General features: G+C 41.3%; 1 protein-coding gene and 1 long non-coding RNA gene across 2 annotated transcripts; one reads left to right on the top strand and one right to left on the bottom strand.

Annotated features, from left to right (window-relative positions):
* Nucleotides 1-993, bottom strand: LOC121197935. Its single transcript, XR_005896302.1, has 4 exons — nt 756-993; nt 554-667; nt 324-366; nt 1-143 (listed from the first exon to the last, which is right to left on the bottom strand). It is a non-coding gene; the product is annotated as an uncharacterized LOC121197935 (long non-coding RNA).
* A 115-nt stretch (nt 994-1,108) lies between these two features.
* LOC121197933 (serine/threonine-protein kinase/endoribonuclease IRE1-like) lies at nt 1,109-20,240 on the top strand. Its single transcript, XM_041061710.1, has 22 exons — nt 1,109-1,372; nt 7,020-7,140; nt 9,713-9,746; nt 9,952-10,024; nt 10,181-10,253; nt 11,356-11,478; nt 12,021-12,122; nt 12,202-12,463; nt 13,053-13,131; nt 13,427-13,586; nt 14,059-14,174; nt 14,302-14,496; nt 15,035-15,299; nt 15,407-15,497; nt 15,596-15,785; nt 16,098-16,197; nt 16,338-16,537; nt 17,019-17,166; nt 17,393-17,520; nt 17,779-17,902; nt 18,645-18,712; nt 18,801-20,240. The coding sequence occupies exons 1-22, from the start codon at nt 1,295-1,297 to the stop codon at nt 19,365-19,367; spliced, it is 3,297 nt and encodes a 1,098-aa protein (XP_040917644.1). The 5' UTR covers nt 1,109-1,294; the 3' UTR covers nt 19,368-20,240.
* The last annotated feature ends 465 nt before the right edge of the window (nt 20,241-20,705 follow it).

Raw genomic sequence — 20,705 nt, forward strand, 5'->3', positions numbered from 1 at the left:
AAAGGTTTTATTCATATTCATACAAAGATTTGTTTATTTTCCAGTTCAAAAATTAAATGAGGGTATGCAAAAGTATTAATTAATGGTGTCACCTTATGATTTACAGTAGTCATGTCCATTTCTCAGACATCGCAGTCTAACCCCTGCAGAGGAAAAAAAAAAAACATTTAATGAACTTCGATATTGCAACACCACTGATCAAAGACTGCTGTAGGTGGGTCGTGTCAGATCTAAATTATCTTCAAAACTGAATCAGAAGTCTAACGCATCATGATCATCACTCACAACCATTAAGTCATTTTCAGACAATTCAAGACACTTACTCTGCTGTTATTGCAGACAGCCCTCCTCACTCAAGTCCAGTTTCTGTATAAATGAGATAAAACCTGTGAGTGAGCTTGATTATCTAAAAAAACACATCAGACTGGTGTTGGTTAGTCAAGTCAGAATAAATGTTGACTTCATCTTTCATCAGAAGTCTAACGCACGAAAATCATCACTCATGAACCAAAGTGAAAAAATGAGTAAAATCCTCTTTCCAATAATTACTCACATTAAATCATGGGACCTTATGCGGCCTTCATCTGCAAGTCCACCACCGGCCTGTCCACGTGTGATTGTGCAATCCCCTCAAAAACACTGCATCAATCCGAGTTTATCATCAGCTCTGTGTAAATGACAAAATACTGTAAGTAAACGTGAAACAAAAACATTGCATATGCAGTTTGATGTTATAAAAAGAAATGAAATCTTACCTTCACATTTTCCTCGCCGACGTGGCCTAGTCTCGCTCCAACATGCAAGCTTGTGGTGCTTTAGCAATTTCAGAATAGTTCTTACCTGCAACCTCCAATAATCATGTATCATAACAATAATGTGATAACATGCACACAAAGCGCTTCCCAGCCATATTTAATGCAGGCGCTTCGAGTCTGACTGGTACAGCCACAAGAAGCATGCTTTCATGAAGTGAACTGCTGCAGAAAATGTCCCCCGGAATCTGTTATATACCACATCCGGTGTCTGTCGGCCTTTTCTCATTGGTTCACGCTGACTCTACACTTCCCCTCCTCCACTCTGTTGGATATCTATCCCAAAGTCCAACCCCCACGGTTTTCATTTCAGGAAGAAGCAGACCGTACCAACGCTGTGTCCACAGCCGCTGGATCAATGCCTTTAGCCTCGCAACGTTCATGATAGATATCGTAACGCGTGCCTGTGAGCCAAATCACGTTTTCTATGTAGTCAACGGACTTCCGGACCAACTGTCTATCCCGGTTTGAGACCACAAAATATGGACTGGACATCGAGCAGTCGGGCCCTAGTGTGGTGCATTTTGGCGTTGCTTTGCTGCGCTGGTTTCCCACAAAAGGTAAGAGGGCTAACTGGATAAGCTAGCTTAACTTAGATTACATTAGCTCGGAGTTACCAGTTAAACCACACTTTTAACTCAGCTGGGGCTAATTGTCAGTCCTCAGCCTCACAAATATTACTAGTTTAATCTAAAAATATTTGTCATTCAGTGGACAATTTAATTCTGTCTTGTGTGCTGCATGTTGTCTTGACAGAAGTAAGCTAACATTAACGTTAGCTTGCTGGCTGAAAGCTCTACTTTTTTTCGTTAAATGTGTTTTAGAAGACTTGTTATTAACTTTATCTACACTGCATTGTCATCATAGATCATTTCCAATTCAGCAGTTCAGTGTTACAAATCAAGGAAACCAGTAGTCCGGTTCAGAGCATGAAATTTAGGTTTTCATCTCCTTTTAATATTTTATGCCTGTGGACTACTAAAAAGCTCTTTCTGTTAGGGGGCTATCAGGAATTACTGTGTATGTATGTGTTTGGACCATATGTTTATTGTTTTATTTTTAAGCCAGGCTCTCCACAACTCAGCTTAATTTCATCAATGCGCCATCAGATATCTCAGAATCGTATTAACGAACCGCTGAATTCAAGAAAACACAACTAATCATTTCACCACCCTGAGCACACACCCTGTGCTTGCACGCCAGCAGCAGCCTTAGAAATAAACATTTACTATGTTTGCATGTTTCTGAAGTGGTAACATGAGGAGTTGTGTTGATAATAATTGGGGTCTTTGATAAACAGTGGACACATTAAGATGAAATAGCGAAAGAGGCTAGAAAAAAGTTGTCTCTGGTTCTTACTGGTACCTGTCATCCGAACTTGCTTTGTGTGTTTGTGTGTGCCATCTGTAGTCTCTAATTTTGAGAGTTCCATGTCAAAGCACAGCATTGTCACACGTGATGATTTGTTGAGGTTAGGCTGATTAAATCATGTACAAACTGTGCTAGTTGGCACAAAATAACCACAAAACATCTCTGTTTATGTTCGAAATACTAAGTGATGTAGAAAAATTCTGGCTGTATGGTACAAACAACCTTGCATGGGAAGGTTGTAATTGAATAGAAATGTGGTATCAATGCGGGGTAACCAATTTCTTTTTTTTTTTTTTCTATTTTACCAAAGGAGACTGAAAAGGAATTCCATTGTGTTAGTGGCTCGCACAGAAGGGAGATAGCTTACTGAGCCAGATCTGTAGAAAGACTTGAGGCAGAAACCATTAGCTACCAAGCTAGTAAACCACTACAGCTAAGCAGCAGATTAAAGTAGCCTTATAATCCCCTATCATGTCTCAGGTTCTTCTCTTAGCCTGTGAGATAGTCTGTGGTGGAGTAAGGGTAACAAATGAATAAGCTATCTATAGATAGTGGATAGTGACAAGTGCATGTACGTGTGTGTGTGTGTGTGTCTGTGCCTGAGTGTGAGAGAGGAGGGGGAGATACAGATGGAAGAGCTACAAAGAAAGGACTCATTATGTCTTTCTTTTCACTGTCCCTTCATCACAATTGAGCTACTTTGACAGTCAGCTGATTTTCCATTGTAAGGAGGATGTGCCAGTGACTAAACTCCAGCTAGACATTTCAGCTGCTATTACGGTTTGTTTTTAAATTCATCTCACATTATGCTCATGCCTCACCTCACACATCTGTGGGCCCTTAATAACATTAATGTTGCCAGTAATACTTTAAACCTATTTTTAGCTGTCTTGTGTTCCACCGTTGTCACCAGTGCCATATTTTATGGCTTTAATTTTCAGACTGAAGATTGGACAAAAGCATGCTGATTTGGTTAAAAGGTTGTGATCTTAGACTTCTTATCACAACAGTAGATTGGCTGTGCTTTGACTGAGTGTGCCTGAGCAACTGCCAACACGTGACATCCTCCCCACTGAATCAACAACATGCGGAGAGCAACTGATAGAGACAGCGTTCACAGAGGAGGTTGCTAAATGTCTCCACAATGATCTTCATTAAATTATAACTTGTGAAACACATTGAACAGTCACTGAATTGTGCCTGGTGAGATTGTGAAGTAGATTAAACACCCCTAGGCCTGTAATCTTTACACAGACCTGAAGGGACACCTCAAATCACCACTTTCATATAGAACTTAATGACTGATGGATCATTAGGCTGTTCTTGATGCTGCATTGCTCATCTTTCCTCATGTACATAAACTGATTTTTCAAATTGACTGTCTAAGCATATTTTTGAAGATGTTGCTGCACTACATCACCCATGACAACTAACCAGAGGTGAGATGAGTATTTCTTGGTTCCTGTGTTTGTTTTTTTCCTGCACCCAAGCAAGCTGCAGACAGCTGCTTATTGCTGCAGACAAGCCAATGATGGGGAGACTGTGCCACTTTTCAACAGAAATTAAGTTAGTTATTAACAGCTATTTCAGGCCAATTAATACCTTGGAGAGTTAAGACTAGAACATATCCTTTAGTCAAGTTCTCATCTAGAAACATGAGATTGTCTCTAGACACTGTTGTCAGGACTTGTGAAGTTGTTTGGTGTTGAATATTTGATACAAATCACCAATTGTTTCCTGTTTTTGAACATGAGCTGCAGATGACACCACATTACATCATGTCTTTTACCTATGTTATTTTCAGTGAGAATCACCACTTACATTTTTAATTTTTTTATTTTTGTTAGTACCAATTTCAGAAAGGATTCATTACATCCTCTCATATTTCATCACATTTGGCACCAGTGTCCTTATCCTAAAGAGCATTTTCCCCTTTGTGCATCTCTAAATAACACAGAGCTCTCTGAAAGGTCAAGACAACAAATAAAAATCTTTGTGTCCCTTTCACACGCTCAGTTAGACCTCAGTTCATCAAGCCATATAGAATACAGTCTCCCTTGCTCTCTAGGTGGTTATTCAGTCCGACCATGGTCAGTCATGATGGTGAGACAGTGGGATAGGCTTATTTGTTGCCTTGTTTATTTTCTGATACTTTTTGAATGATGTTTAAGACCAGTTATCATGTCATTTGTAAAGAATATCAGCCAGTGGAGCCAGGTCTTTACCCTAGCAATTCTCTTTCCTCTCTTTCTGCTTTTGCTTAAACCCTAACACTCCTAGGAGTACTACCAAAGTGCTTGTGTACACTCAGTGGGAAAGCTGCTAATTACAGCCAGCCCTGTGCTCAGGTTGGCCTGCCATGCAATAGGCTGTGAAGCACTGCAACACTGCAGCCTGCTGCCAGTGATATCATGAGCATTGTAGTCTGTGTCTCTTTAAGCCATGTCTGGCCTCATTGCAGAAGGGAAAGTCAAGACCTCAGAACTTGCCAAGACTTTGGTTTCGCCCAGTTTTGTGCTTATTATGTAACTCGCTTACGCAACACCTCAACATTTCTGTTATACTCAGAATAAGGAAATGAGAATGCCAGATATGTCAGTCTTCTAATAAGCTTATAACCTGAGCAGCCAGACATTGTAAACCAGATGTCACTGAAGCCTAGCAATGTAAAATATTCACCAGTTGTTGAATATCAGCTTCCATCCAAAAGCTAGGAGACTAACAGATGTTCAGAAAGTTATTTGCTTGCGAAACCAAGAACCGTAACAGAGGTTAAAGGGGGCCCAAGAAACAGATTAGTTATGATTCTACCAGCACAGTTGTGTGACGCCCTGCGACTGGGAACAGGCGCAGGTGCACAATATTGACTAGAATGCTTGTATAGGATGTGAGACTACAGCAGGGGATATGCAGGCAAATGTGGAAGGACTCGACTTGGTTTCTGTTTAGCCAATTATAACATGCTAGTATTTCCCCAAACATAAGATGAAGAACACGTAGGGAGAAAGAAGTGAGCGTCGTAAAATACCCACTCGCCCCTTTCTGATTGTATGGTACTGGTCAGTTTTTGGTTTTCTAAGGAAATACACATTGTAGCACCAAGAGGAAACGCCCTGACGGATGGTGATTGCGTTAGCTCTCCCTGCCACATGCTGAGGCCTAACTTAATAGCTTTGGTGGTTTGTTTGTGTCTGGCTTAAGAGCACTTCAGCCCCACAGCCCCCCACCCTTCCTTATCTCTTCAAAAGTGGCTAAATGCTCAGAAGAGTGTGTTAGTAATAATAAATTGATAATTCACATTATATGTGGGGGCTATTTGCACTGCCCCCAGGGATCCATTCAGGGGGATTAGTCAGGGATGTTGATCAATACGGCTATGGTTCAGCAGGAGAATGAGGTCTGTCTCAGCTGCCCAGCTTTTCTAAGACTCCTGTGGTAAAGATGGCAGATTTAGTGGCAGACCCAGGTTTTTTATTTCTGATCTGACCCTGATAGTGGGCCACTGAATAGTGCTCATACTCTCTGTCTGATAATAAGTTTATCGGAATACAAAAAGTATGTCTAGGAAAACAATTGGCAGCTCATATGAAAGTAGAAATACTGGTCAGGCTGAGTTTATCTGGTTTTCTCTGGTATGGTGGGCAGCCAAAATCCCCTAGCTGGACCTCTTCTGTGCCCAAAAACCATAAGAAGCCCACAGCTTGGTTATCAAGAGCAGCGTTTTTAGAATTCCATAGTGGGTGAGTGGAGCATACGTCACCCACAGTGTATAAGCCAAGTCATGAGGCCGGGTCACTGAGCTGCTGTAGTGGTTTTGGGTTCAGTTGTTTATACTGGACTTTCTTTCATTTTGATTTACCTTTCTGTCTCTGACTATGAGTGTATTGCCTCTTTGTCACATGCACTGTCTACTTCTGTCATATAATGAACCCATCCATTCACGTGTTCCCATGGCTGGTTATGTTCCTCGTATTTCTGAGTGGGAGTAAAAGGTTCTGGAAAGACGGGTTCCCATATGGCCCGGCAGCCCACTATTCGTCTGTGCAGAATGAAGTTGAAGCACTCTCTTTCAATCGGTTCATTGCAAAATCTTTTAAATAAAGCCAAAGCAGCCATATAGGGTATGCTGTCTGTTAGCAGGAGTGTAATGCTGACAGAACATGCACTCATGCTCAGCCTCATGTCCAGTTTCTTTACCTTCCTCCACGTTGCAACCGTCTGCTCTGGCTGTTAGCTCCAAACCCTCTGAGAGTTCATTCAGCAGCCTGCCCTCAGTCACCAAACTAGTCAGCCCCCCTCCCAGTGTGTTCTTCAACTGTCATTGTAAGGTATTGATTTGAGGCTCATTGATTTGTAAAGCAGGCCAAGGTGGCATACTGCTTGGGGCAGCCCTCCACCCCACTCCCTTCCAGCTACCCACACTGGGGTGATGATGAAAATGTAGTATCATTTGTCACACACACAATGAATCATCGCCCACCAGATTTCTTCACACCAGTGTGTGAATAATTTCATTGGCATGCTGTCATTTCAACATATTATTAATGTTTGGTCCAGGTGTGTGTTAAGATAAGTAATGCCTGAGTGAGTAGTGACTGAAGCTATTATTCACAACCCTAATGCAGGCGCACACATTTTAGCCTAATCTGTGGATCTAAGAGGGCACATGCATGCTCACTCATGCCTGCTTTCCAGTGTCAGATTTTAACTTGAATATGTGATCGCTTTTGATTTACATGCTTCACAAATAAGTTGTGCCGATATATTTTAGTGCCGAGTAGAGATGTTGTTGTTTACAGTACACCTCCTTGACTCTTTTGCATTGTGTTCCTGCAGGGGTTTTGCAGTGCCAGCACAGTTTCCCTTCCGGAAAGCCTGCTCTTTGTGTCCACCCTGGATGGAAACTTGCATGCTGTTAGTAAAAAATCAGGCTCTATCAAATGGACTCTGAAAGAAGGTAAGAGGAGAGGACTAGAGTCAAGTGTAACTCAGGTTATTGTTTGTAGGCCTGTCTCAGGGCACTGTTTCTTATTCAGGTTACATCTGCAAAAACAAAGTGCTTTGTGTGCTGCCACAGGGAACACAATGAGAACCCACTGCTCTTTTTTAAACCACAGGAAGGTGCTTTTGGCTTTTGTCAGTTGCAGTGTTAATTTATGTAATTGAGGGTATAAGGGTTTTGCAATTGTAACTGGTATACAGGCTAAGCACAGGATCTTACATTATACCAAATCACCATAATCAATATTTAATGTTTTTTTTAAATTGGTGTATTGATTTTATGTAAAAGCATAATCAGTTATCCCAGTGTGAAAAGAAAGATGTAAATTAAAATTTAAACCGAACCGTTCAAGCGGGATGCCACTTCTAATACTAGAGTTAAACCTATTATCGTTTTTGTCTCATACTGTCTAGGGTTTGTTACCACCACCATGGAGTAAATCAGGTCCATATTTTCAATCATGACCAGTTGATAAACAAAAAAGAATGTATTTTCTATAATAATGTACTTGTAATTCATTTAAATTACTGATGAGTTCCTTCTGTTGGCATTTATTAGTTGTAGGAAACACTTTCTCGCATTAAATCTTGTGTTTAGGCGAGGAAAATGCTCAGAGATGTTGTCATTAGGCATGGAAACTGGGTAATTATTAACTTAGACAGGGGCAAATATAGCTTGCAATGAAGGTCAGAGTGGGCATGGGTAAGCAGCTTTGCTGTAGTATCACCTGCACACACACCGTGTACTGTGGTAACCATGTTAATGTAGCCACTATATGTTTTTAAATTACACAAGATAAGATAGACTGAAGGGCTGTTGGGTAACGTACATAGAAAGTCAAAGACATTTCCTGTTGTTTTTGAAGTTTGTCTTTGTTAGAATAAGAGACACAATATGACTGTTGAAGGTTCTTCCTGTATTATACATACATTTTCCTCACTGGTACCCGGCTATAAACTATAGCAGACTGAAGTGGTTTGAGCCTACAAATCCTGGTGAGGTCTACCTAATGCCCAAATCATTAATAATCAGAGGCAGAGGCTGCTTCCTCCGCATCATCTGTTTTCCTGGAAGAGCCATTGAATATAAATTTGACCAGTTCTGAACCAGGCTTTGCACACACCTGTTGTTGTGCTCCAGTCAGGCAACCATACACCCACATAATGAGGGGGTAGCAGAAATGATTTCCCTGGACCAAGACAGTGCAACTCAGCCCACATGTATGTCCTGTCACTGTTTTCTTGTCACTCCCTGTTGAGGTTGCAAACATGTTCTTGTATTTCAGCCAATCAGAGTTAACGTCTTTCTAAGCAGTGTAGAAAACCATTGTTTGGTCGCCAGCCTCTGCAATTACGTTTAATGAATGCCAGTGCTTCTTGAACACAACAGTCATTGGTGCACAACAGTCGCCTTTAGGTAATTCCCTCCACCACCACCACACACACACACACACACAGGCTATTGTTGACCCCTTTGGGAACCTCCAGAGAGATCAACACCATCTGGCCCACGCCCTGTATGTTCACACCATAGAGAGGTGTGTGTTTGTCTAGTAGCAATGAAGGTTTGAGCTTCACACTTTGGCTTTTGGCTTAAAGACACAGGGTAATGTTTTATCTTTCTTTGGCTTAGAGAACCGCATAAGTACCCTTTTCCAAATGTTTATCCTTTTTTTCCCTCCTTCCATACAGCTATTAGTTGTTGTTCATGCCACAGTGAATGAAAATATCAACTTGCAGAGACCTTAAACATAATTGCATAAGTAATCCATCATAATGTAATGGATTTTGTTTGAAAGCATGGATTGATAAGAAATATCTGCACAACATACATTTTGTACTGTATCTCAAGCGAGTTTCCAGTCTCTTATGTTGATTTTAAAACAAACTGATTTTCATTCTCTGATGAATGGAAGCTAATAACTGCCCATAAGGTAGCATAAATTATTACACAATTTGGAAAATTGTAGGCAGTGAGATTTATGAAACGTGTGGTAAACATGGTGTGGGGTGGTTCTTTAAGCACCTGTCCCTGGGGGGACATTTCAGGGAGGCAAATGTATAATGTAGCCGGATCTGTAGCCAGACTTTATCTCCAATATTGAAATCAGATGAAACTCTTCTTTGTTGGGCCTTGTGAACCTCCAACGGTGAAATGTGCTTTCTGTAGTGACCCCTTGCTTTGTTGAGTTTGTTTGTTGGATGTTTTACCTCACAGGTTCATCAACAAGTCAAAAAGTTTCTGTACTTTTTAGAGGAAATGATCTAATATGATCTCGTCAAACAGTCAAGTTGTTCCCATAGTTGTTACACGTGTGACTTATTCACAGAAATCTGTTTGCCAACATGACTGTTTGCCTTTCATGTTTGCCATAAGGGAATCCGTTTTCATTTGGACTTTGTGTTCTGTGTGGTTGAATGTCACCAGTGTTCATGTCATTCTCTTACACAACAGCTAATGGCAGGGGTTTTCATTGTTTGTTAATATTCTTGTCTATCCTGACTTGCATCTTGTCTCCCTTTCTCAGATCCAGTTCTTCAGGTCCCCACACATGTGGCAGAGTACGTATATTTGAGTTACTTTCCACATGGTCACACACACATATATCCTTGTGCCTTGCACCTCTCTGTAACAAAAGACGGTGAATGCAAAGGGATATGTTAACCTGTTGAACTTGTCTTGTCTGTCACTCAGACTAATTGCTTAAATAATCTCCCTTTGCGGTCTCGAAATATAATGCTGTATCTTCTTTGCTCTTGCCACCAGGCCAGCTTTTCTGCCTGATCCAAATGATGGCAGCCTGTACTCTCTGGGAGGAAAGAACAGCGAAGGCCTTACAGTAAGAGGAAATAACTTTATCACAAATTCTAATCTCCCCTCTTTACTATGAATCTTCAGTTCCCTGTTCTATAGAAAAGCACATTCCCTTTTCACATATTATTAATACATACAGGATGTTATGGTAAGCTAATGTTTGTTCATTGCTCTCGAACAGAAATTACCATTCACTATCCCAGAGTTGGTCCAGGCTTCTCCATGTCGCAGTTCTGATGGAATCCTTTACATGGGTAAGGCTAATCCTCAAATAGAAATTATGCCCTTTTACAAAACACATTGTTCTGTATGCTACAACTGAACTGAAATGAATTGTGGTCACAGGTTTCCTTATCCATAAACGTGTGCAGTCCATGTCCCGGTGCAGTTCCTCACCTAAATGAGCAGGTGTTATCTGAATACGTTACAGTAGCTCACTTTTCCACTCAAGCTGCGGTAGTAGCCTGTGCTCTTTTGAATTTACAACAGCCAGCGGTGGGTAGTGACTGTGTGTCACTGTTTAAAGGGAAGCGGGTGACATTTGCCTCCCCACTGTCATTATGAGTGAAGCTTTTGTTTTCATTCAGCTGAAGCTGCTGCCAGCACAAAGCATGTTGGAGATGCAAAGGTCTGAAAATGCTTGAGTTCTCACTCTTTAAATCTCAGTTTGAGGGAATTCTTAGGCCAAACCGTCCTCCTTCATCAGGTGGACTGTGAATCGAAGAGACCGTTTCCTAACTTGTGGTTTTTACATTTGGCTATAATGATAATTTTGATTAGGATATTATTGCTGCTCCCTGTAGTGATAAAACAGGTAAGATGCAAACACCAAGAGGCCATGGGCTGGTTATTTAATAACAGAATGGCAGCACCCATCACTGTTAAGGTTAAATAGCTACATGTTAATTTGCCTGTAGATAATCAAGTCATTTTTTTACGGATTGGCCAAAATCACAAATTTGTTTCTGAGCGTTTTTGCATTTTCTGTAATTAGACCCTCGATTTGGATAAGGAAAAACACCACAAATAAACCTTAAGCAGAAAAATAGGGAAAAAGAGTGTTGTTGAAACTCTAGGGATAGAGAAGAAGAAGGAAAACTTTAGAAAAATTAGATACCAGTACATGAAAGTCATGCAGTGTGCTTGGGTACATGAAGGTAACACAGAATTAATATGAAATGTTCACTACAAGAGCAACCCTTTTCCAGGGTGGATATGCAATAGGTGTCACATTTACAGAGTTAACAAAAGTAGCAGTAGCTGAAAAACAATATATAGAGACAGAATGACATTAAGTACAGAATATAATATATGGCTCATTTTTTCTGTGTGGGTTTTCTATGTGATCATAAACAGGTAAGAAACAGGACTTGTGGTATGTGGTGGACCTGTTGACTGGTGAGAAGCAGCAGACTTTGACTTCCTCCTTTGCTGAGATGCTGTGTCCCTCTTCATCTCTTCTGTATCTGGGACGCACAGGTAAATCCAGCAACACAAGTTCAGCATTTTTTCCCCCTATTTTCCCCTTTTTTTCCCGAGCCCATCCAATCAATTGTTGATTTAATATGGCATATCACCAGGCCTTTTTGTCTTGCATGCTCTAACCCCAGACTGTGGGAGACCTTTATTTATTTCCTGCCTCTTCTTCCATCCTCGCCCCCACCTAAACATAACCACCAGCTCCCAGTCTGTCCCTGCAGTGCTTAAAATCTGAGGGAGCTGGGGTGGTAATTGTAGCCCTGCAAATTGAATATTTGCTATAAATGGTTGACTCTGTGTCAAGTCAAAGCACACTTTGTCACCCAGTTTCACTTATGCTGGATTTTGTTTCACAGTGTCCCCACATTTTTTTATTCTATGAATCCCATCTTTGAAGCAAAAGAAATTTAATACCCCTTTGCATTTTCCAAGAAATGGATACTCAAGGGTCGGCTTTTGTGTATGTTACATAAGGAAAGCAAAACAATGCAGTATTTTTTTTTCCTGTGTGGATAAGTCGCTGTTGTTCATCTCCCTGTTAGAGTATACCATCACCATGTATGACACCAAGAGCAGAGAGCTGCGCTGGAATGCCACCTATTCTGACTATGCCTCCACCCTTCCTGATGATGACACCAAATACAGTAAGACTTTTAGGCACTCTTGCTCTTTATGTAGCTTTAGACAGTGCCAATAACATGTCCACTCTTTGATTCCCCACAGAGATGGCTCATTTTGTGTCCAACGGTGACGGCCTTGTGGTGACCGTGGACAGTGAATCTGGAGACGTTCAGTGGGTTCAGAACTACAACTCTCCGGTGGTCGCCATGTATATCTGGCAACGTGAGGGCCTCCGCAAAGTTCCTCATACTAATGTGGCCGTGGAAACCCTACGTTACCTCACTTTCATGTCTGGAGAGGTCGGCCGCATTACCCAGTGGAAATACCCATTTCCCAAAGAGCAGAAGCCCAAGAATAAGTTCATGTAAGCAGCAAGAGTAATGACTCACTCATGTTTTGTCAAGGTCAGCTTTTGTAGGCTTTTATTTTTCTTATTGTTACAACATTTCTCATTTGTATTGGGTTGTCTTCTTTTAAACCCCAACTAAACTTTTAAAAAGGGATTGGCCAAGAGTCTTAAACATGTTGGAACCTTCAGTGTCTTCAGTGTGACGATCAGTGTAAGATTGCCTAATGTTGAAGGAGGGAGTCTAGACATGTAATATCTTTAAAGGGGGTGTTGAAGGGCCTGGTTTCAACTCTGGTTTCACACTTCAGTACTGTTCTGTTTTTATATGTTGTGTTCACACCCGCTTCTGCAGAAAATGACAAATAGCACTTTCAGAGGTTGATCTGTCGTGAAAGCTTTGCCTGTTTAGGGGAGGTAATGGAGAACTCTGAGAATACTTCAGAAGTTTGGATTTATAGCTGTACATACACTCCTGCTCTCATGACTTATTATTATTATTACTATTGTCATTATCAGAGGTATCACACTTCTGTTACCATGAAGCATGGTGTAAGGTACTTTTACACTTAAGCAAGCACTAATTTGACTTTGCTTGCTTTTCCAGGGCCACTTTGTATGTGGGTAAATACTCCACCAGTCTGTACGCCTCTCCCTCCCTGGTGCATGATGGAGTCACTGTGGTGGTGAGTGACCGTTACATGCATATTTTCATTTAAGCAAAACACATTCCTTATCAGTGAGACATGAATATAAAACATGTAGTTTTATTGTTAAAATATGTGGAATTTACTTTCCGTAGTAATTTATCTTTTTTTTTTTTTTTTTTAATGGGTTCTTGTTCCACTAGCTTGCTCCAGCTGAAGTCACTCTGCTTCACAGGCTTGGCCCTCTGCAATAGTAGTGTGCTTCCTTTAGAGAAGTATTGTTGAGCTTTTTTTCATGTAATCCTGTGAAACATTTGTGTGTGTGTATCCACAGCCTCGCGGCAGCACCTTTCCCATGCTTGAGGGTCCTGATAGCCAGGAGACTGAAGAGGACAAAGAGTGTGTCATCACGCCCAGTACCAGTGTCAAGTTCAACTCTGCACTTCGAGAGCAAAACCGAATCAACTTCATGAGAAACTACCTGCTCCTGATAGGTATTGCATTACTACAAACATCAGACAGTAATATGAGTAGTATCAGTTGTAAACTGTCTTCTTTCATATTCTTATCTGTCTTACCTGGGACAGTGAGGAAAAGGGTTTCATGGCCGCTACCTAAAAAGGAAAATGTCTTAGTTTCACTTTAACAATTTGTGCATCAAGAATACCTCTATAAAACCATTATTACTGCACACTGAGAGACTCCCATTACTATTCATGACATGTGTAGGTGTAGGGCCCTGAATGGCCCGTTGCACTTCGTCTGTGTTACAGTGAGGCTGCCCTCTGCTGGATGTTGAAATGTAGTGTAGTGTAGTTTTCTTGCCATTTAAACAGGAAACTATAAATACTGAAAGTATCACAACTAATAAAAGTGTTTGGGTCAGACAAATACCCATGATTCTGCTGCTCCTGGTGATGAAGAAGATTATTTAAAAAAAAAAAAAAATTCACATTTGCATTTCAGGTCATCATGAGACGCCCCCTGAAGCTCACACCAAGATCCTGGAGAAGTTCCCTGACAGCCTCCCTCGCAATCAAGGCAACGTCATCCCACCTACCACTGACAAGAAAGTAGAGGAGGTCTGTGTCAGTGTGTGATCCATGAGATGTTTTGTTTTTACAAATTTATCAAAGTATTGGTGCAGGTTTTCTCACCCTCTTCCTCCCTGTCCTTACTTCTGCTTTCCCCCCTCCCACCATGTCATAGAAGGTGAATGATAGTGGTATGGATGATGGCCCCCCTTCTCCCCAGCCTCGAACATCAATCCAAGAACCCGGGGCCAGTGGTCGCACTGTGCGTCCAGAGGCTCCAGTGGATTCTATGCTCAAAGACATGGCCACAATCATCTTCTCCACCTTCCTCCTGGCTGGATGGGTGGCCTTTGTGATTACCTACCCCAAAGTAAGTCTAACACCACCGCTGGAGCTGTTTTTATCTACTTTATATACAGCTGGGGACTTTTGTCCAGTGCCTCCCAACTTAGAGGTCGGACTTTTCCAAAGGGTCACTAGATAAATCTGGGGTGGTGAGATGTTTGATTGAATAGGAAACATATGTTTGTATTAATTTTTTTGACTTTTCTCCAATCTTTGTTAAAGAACAAAACGTTTTTAGAGGAGAAGTCTCTCTTTGGTGGAACTATCTGTTTTTTGTAATCAGTCACAAATCAGAAAGGTTGGAAACCTCTGGTTAAATCTTGAACAATGCATTTTATAATTTTATGTGTTTTATGTAAAATCTTAATCTGAAAAATACGTAGTAACTACAGCCTTGAAAATGGCTTGTAGTCAGTAATTAGTAATGAAGTGGCTGCAGTGATTATTACACTTAACTACACACATAAAAGTGTTAAAGGGACCAAACAATATACCAACAGTGTCACAAATTCACAGGTTTGTTACTTTAAAAGCTGGAGACATAGTGTCCTCTCTTGCCACAGAGTGTACACAAGCAGCAGCAGCTGCAGCACCAGGAGTTCCAGAGACAGATGGAGGAGAGGTTGGAGCTACTCCAAAGACAGCAGCCGTTTCCCCCTGCGGACGTGGGCTTGGGCTTGGCCTCCGACACCGACTACCTGGAGGTGGCCCGCACTCGTTCTGAATGCTCAGACCACAGCAGCCCCAACATCACCCCCCGCGCCTCCAACCACTCCAATCTGTCCGTGTCTGAGTTGGGCAATTCGGCCACTGAGCACGAAGATGGAGGTAAGAGAAATTTCCATTGCGTTTGCACTTTTGGAAATTGATTGATGTTGTACCTGTTCTGCACTTTAATAACAGTTTCAAACCAATTTTCACTTTTGTCTTATCAGAGGAGGAGTCCAATGTTGTCCGTGTGGGCAACATAACATTCCATCCCAAAGAGGTCTTGGGTCATGGTGCTGAGGGCACCATTGTGTACAAGTGAGTCAATGATTATTCATAATTTTAGTTAACTTTGTAAAATACTGAAAAAAATGTAACTTTATTACAATGTTGTATTTCCATTGTTTGTCCACAAGGGGTCAGTTTGACAACCGTCCAGTGGCAGTGAAGAGAATTCTCCCAGAGTGCTTCAGCTTTGCAGACAGAGAAGTTCAGCTGCTGAGGGAGTCAGACGAGCACCCAAATGTCATCCGCTACTTCTGCACTGAGAGGGACCGTCAGTTCCAGTATATCGCCATTGAGCTGTGTGCTGCTTCACTTCAGGAGGTAATGAATAGCTTTTCACTGACATACTTCTTTGGAGACAGGGAAAGGCTGAGTTAATTGTGTGTTGTCCTTCAGCAAAATTCAAGTGCTTTTACTGCAGCCTTGGTTTAGTTAATGTTTTCATAATGATTCACTACCTCTTCTGTGTCATTTGCATAAAGCTGTGCTGCGAAAGGTCAAATGAACATTGTGATTTTTAAAGTTCGGTAATACGTTGAAGGAAAAAGTTAGAATTCTTTGTCATGCGTCATTATTCACAGAGCACAAAAATTAATTTTGGACTTCACTGACTGCTGTCTTTCATCTTTCTAGTATGTGGAGAGGAAAGATTTTGACCGTCATGGACTAGAGCCAGTCATGCTGCTTCAGCAAACCATGTCAGGACTGGCCCATCTGCACTCTCTCAACATAGGTATCCGTCCTTGAATACAAAATCATTTTCACATTACTCGTTATTATTTATTATTGCTTGCTGCCGAACTACAGCTACACAACTGAAGTAACTGACTGCTTGTTTTTGTTTTTTTTTTTCTTCTCTACTTCATCCTCCAGTCCACAGAGACCTGAAACCACACAATATTCTGGTGTCCATGCCCAATGCCCACGGTCGGGTCCGAGCCATGATTTCAGACTTTGGCTTGTGTAAGAAGCTCGCAGCGGGCCGCCACAGTTTCAGTAGAAGGTCTGGGGTGCCTGGCACTGAAGGCTGGATCGCCCCTGAGGTTCTCAGTGAGGACTGCAAAGATAACCCGGTGAGTCATGATGCAGTAACAGCTTTCTCATGGTGCTTGTAAGTGTTTTTGGTTGTCGTAATTCACTAAAGAAACACAAGGTGTAAAAGTGTGCAATCACTTTATTTGTGTTTTACAGAAATATTACAATTAAACAACAAGGGCACCTAAGCTCTCACTCAAACATATCAGGAGAGATCACACATAAAAACATTAAAAGTTGAAGAAGTGTTCACAGAGCTTGCTGTGCTGACACCTGGGCACAATTTGATAACCAAAGGATTAATTCTTGGTTGTTCCCCTGATGGACCCCTTGGAGTCTGTTGGTTTCGAGCTGTAGTAGCCATTTGTCTCATGGTAGCCAGGTTAACGCAGTTAACTAAATAAACCAGCAGTAGGATATGTGACTCGATACTTTATTCAAATGTTGTTGAGTGAAGTATTCTGTTTCCTTATATGCCGTACTTTGACCTCCTTTCTTTCTTTTTCTTTTCTCCTGCAGACCTGCGCTGTTGATATTTTCTCTGCTGGTTGTGTGTTTTACTACGTGGTGTCTCAGGGAAGCCACCCTTTCGGCAAGTCTCTGCAGAGGCAAGCAAACATTCTGCTGGGCACATACGGCCTCGATCATCTGCAAACTGACAAACACGGTGAGGGCCAAACTTTCAGTTTTATTGTCTCTGATCAATTCCAGACATGTATTAAAACAAATGTAGTTGCTGGTAAATGTAGATTATTAAGTACGTATAGAGTGTAGTATGACGATTTTGTGACTGGTTGTTAGAAGTGTTTGATACAAATGTGGGGATGGTTATTTGAGGGCAAAAATATCTGATTGATTTTTTTTTTTTTTTTTTTTGTACAAATGATTTACAGAGGACATTGTAGCCAGAGATCTAATAGAGCAAATGCTGTGCATGGAGCCTCACCGGAGGCCTTCAGCTGAGAGTGTTCTCAAACACCCTTTCTTCTGGAGCCTGGAGAAGGAGCTACAGTTCTTTCAGGTCTCTGTCACTGTTTTTTCTGCTTATCTGACAACTTCACTACTTATTGTATAGATAACATTTCTGGGCTTCCCCTGATGTGGTTTAAACCTCTGCTTACACAAACCACATCTTAGTGCAGTACAGGCTGCCTATGTACACCCACTCTCAGGCATCTTCACATGCATTCATTGACTTCTAAAATAAAGAGTTGTTTTGAATGAGAATACAACTTCAGGCTGCCTTTTGCTGACTTTGTTTCTTTGTGGCTACTTGCAGGATGTGAGCGACAGAATAGAAAAGGAACCGCTGGACGGACCAATCGTGAGACAGCTGGAGAGAGGAGGGAGGGCTGTTGTCAAGGGTGACTGGAGAGAGCATATTACAGTGCCACTGCAGACAGGTCTGAGAATGGCTAAAGTTTACACAACATGTCAAATACAAGCATCAGGAGCTAACTGTTAGAAAACAGTCCTGTTTCTTGAATTTCTTGGCACTTACATTTATAGTATAGCACTCCACAATTTGACCAGATTAGTATTTTATTTTAGAGCTAGAAATGCTTAGCTACAAGCCGGATGTACATTCACTGCTGCACTGAATGCTGTATCCTGTCATATGAAGACATTGCAGTTGGTGGTTAGATATGTCTGCTGTTTCCCGTCTGTATTGCCACAAGCCTGTTCTTGAAATCTTTGGACTTTGCACCAATAAAGACAGTGGCACAGATAGTCATGATAAATGTAAGCTTATTATGTGGTTATACAGTTGTACATGTAATTACAACTGCATAGTATGAAAGTATACTCAAAACATCTACCTTTTTATATATATATATATATATATATATATATATATATATATATATATATATATATATATATAAAACAAAAAACTACTACCTACTTCCCATACTTGTCTGTTTGTTGATTTTTGAAGTATCACTGACAGACAGTTATTTGGATAAAACATAAAAAAATCATGCATCTCACCTTTCTGTTTTATATTTCCAAATTTGCACTAATCAGTCCAGGTTTTGGTATTTCTGTTACAGTATAAAATCACTGGTTCCTTGTTGGTTAATGGTCTGTGATTCTTTATGTGGTTAATGCCAGTGGTTTTCTCTTTCTCTCTTTCTTTGGCAGATCTGCGGAAATTCCGCTCGTATAAGGGTGGCTCGGTCAGAGACCTGTTACGTGCAATGAGAAACAAGGTAAGATAAGATGACTGTGATAAACTGCTTGGTGTGACAGTGAAACTGGTTTCTAATATCAGATTTAACGCCTGACCTTCCCTGACAGAAACACCATTACCGAGAGTTGCCTGCTGAGGTACAGGAGACTCTGGGCTCTATCCCGGATGATTTTGTCTCCTACTTCACTTCCCGTTTCCCCCACCTGCTGATGCACACCTACTTGGCCATGCGGACCTGTGCACCTGAGAGGCCATTCCTGCCTTACTACTCCAATGCAGAGCAGCTTGCAAAAACACAGGCCCAGTACACACACGCAGGGCCACAAAGACAAAATGAGCCATGCGCTCAACACCTGCCAACACACACATCACCCCCATCCTCAGAACCCCAGGAGCCTACACATTCATCAGATCCGGCGCAGGTCTGTCACATAAAACATGCTGAATCAGTGCCCTCTACTTCACCAGATGAGCCTGTATCTTCACATTTGCCAGTTCAAACAGTGCAGCCAGCAGCACCAGCAGAGTCCACACAGACTGACTTGCACAGTCATATAGTGAACCCCACATTTGCCCCTGAGTCAATTACAGTTCCTCTCGCGCAAAGAGAATCCGTTCAGTCTAAAATGCACACACTGCCAAATTCTCCTACACTGGACAGCGAACCAGTGTGACCTGGACCAGAGTCAGGTGGACCCAGCACAGACGGGAGCATTGCCTTAAAGAGTGGACGCAAAGTGGGACTCAGTTGCTGAGCTTTGAGCTGGTGAGGACCAGGCCTGCAGTGCCTGGGATCCACTGCCAGGCGCAGCAGTTATACCCCGGATTAAGTGCCTTCTGCTCACCTGGGTTAAAATGTCTCCCAAAAGAACCGTCCACAAGTCTGTCTCTGCATAGAAGAAGTCAGACATCTAAGAGGATGCTGGTGGACGTTTTCTTGTAGCAGGACTGAGCAAAGAGAATTTTTTTTAATTTTTTTTTTAATTTTATAACGGCATGTCCAAAAACAGTGTTTGTCCCAAAAATATCTGGCCTCTATTGTGGGGAAACATGTCTGGATATTGTTGAATATGTGGGTTGTTCTATTGTGCAATGTTGTATTTCTGAGCAAGCCTGTTCACTGCACAGATACTGTATGTATATTTTTGTATAGACTGATTCAGAATTTGGATCATTAATGATAAATCATTTAATGTGGCCGATGTGCCTTTTTAAAAAAAATATATATCACTGTGCTCTATGGGCACAGATCTTTAAAAATTGACTATGCTAAATGTGCTTGATTCCAGTTAATGCTGCTAGACTGCTTCTCTTTTGTCAATCAAGACTATTGTGCTGTCTCAGTAAGAGTGGAATGTTCCTAAGGGCGTTCAAGGTGGCATCTGAATACAGTAAGTAATTTTATCCTCATGTGATTATATAGTCAAATATGTTTAGTGAGATAGGGTTTAGAGGTCAGGCTGCAGAACTCTCATGTGTAATAACTTTCAAGAGTGTCAAACTGAAGTTAATGACATGCACATTAAATTCTATTTTTTTTATACTAAGATTGTGTACTACATTGCATCTTGATGCACCGGGAACTCCAACTAAACTCAGTGCCACGTAGATCTGGGTGTAAACAAATGGACACTTACTAAAATGCAAATTAGCCCAGAACACTGACATCTTACTGGGAAATGCCACCCACTGCTGACTACTGTGTCCTTGTAGGACAGTCTTGGTCATGTGCCTTGTTTGATGGTGATTGAACAATATGCTATTAAGTTATATAAGCCTAATATATCCTAATACTGCTGGAATTTTCATCAGTTAACGTTTAAATTACATTTTTCCCCCCAGTCACACTCTGACACTGGCAAGAGTCCATATGAAATAACTGAGATTAAGTGTGTTCATATATATATATATATATATATATATATATATATATATATATATATATATATATATATATATATAGAGAGAGAGAGAGAGAGAGAGAGAGAGAGAGAGAGAGAGAGAGAGAGAGA

Source organism: Toxotes jaculatrix, chromosome 18 (assembly GCF_017976425.1).
Source record: "Toxotes jaculatrix isolate fToxJac2 chromosome 18, fToxJac2.pri, whole genome shotgun sequence".
NCBI lineage: Eukaryota > Metazoa > Chordata > Actinopteri > Toxotidae > Toxotes > Toxotes jaculatrix.

Bases quoted from the DNA above. Each gene is read 5' to 3' on its own strand.
- LOC121197933 (XM_041061710.1), top strand. From the start codon at position 1,295: ATGGACTGGACATCGAGCAGTCGGGCCCTAGTGTGGTGCATTTTGGCG. The intron at 15,498-15,595 runs GTGAGTCAATGA...TTTGTCCACAAG, and splicing joins GAGGGCACCATTGTGTACAA to GGGTCAGTTTGACAACCGTC. The intron at 18,713-18,800 runs GTAAGATAAGAT...CTTCCCTGACAG, and splicing joins TACGTGCAATGAGAAACAAG to AAACACCATTACCGAGAGTT.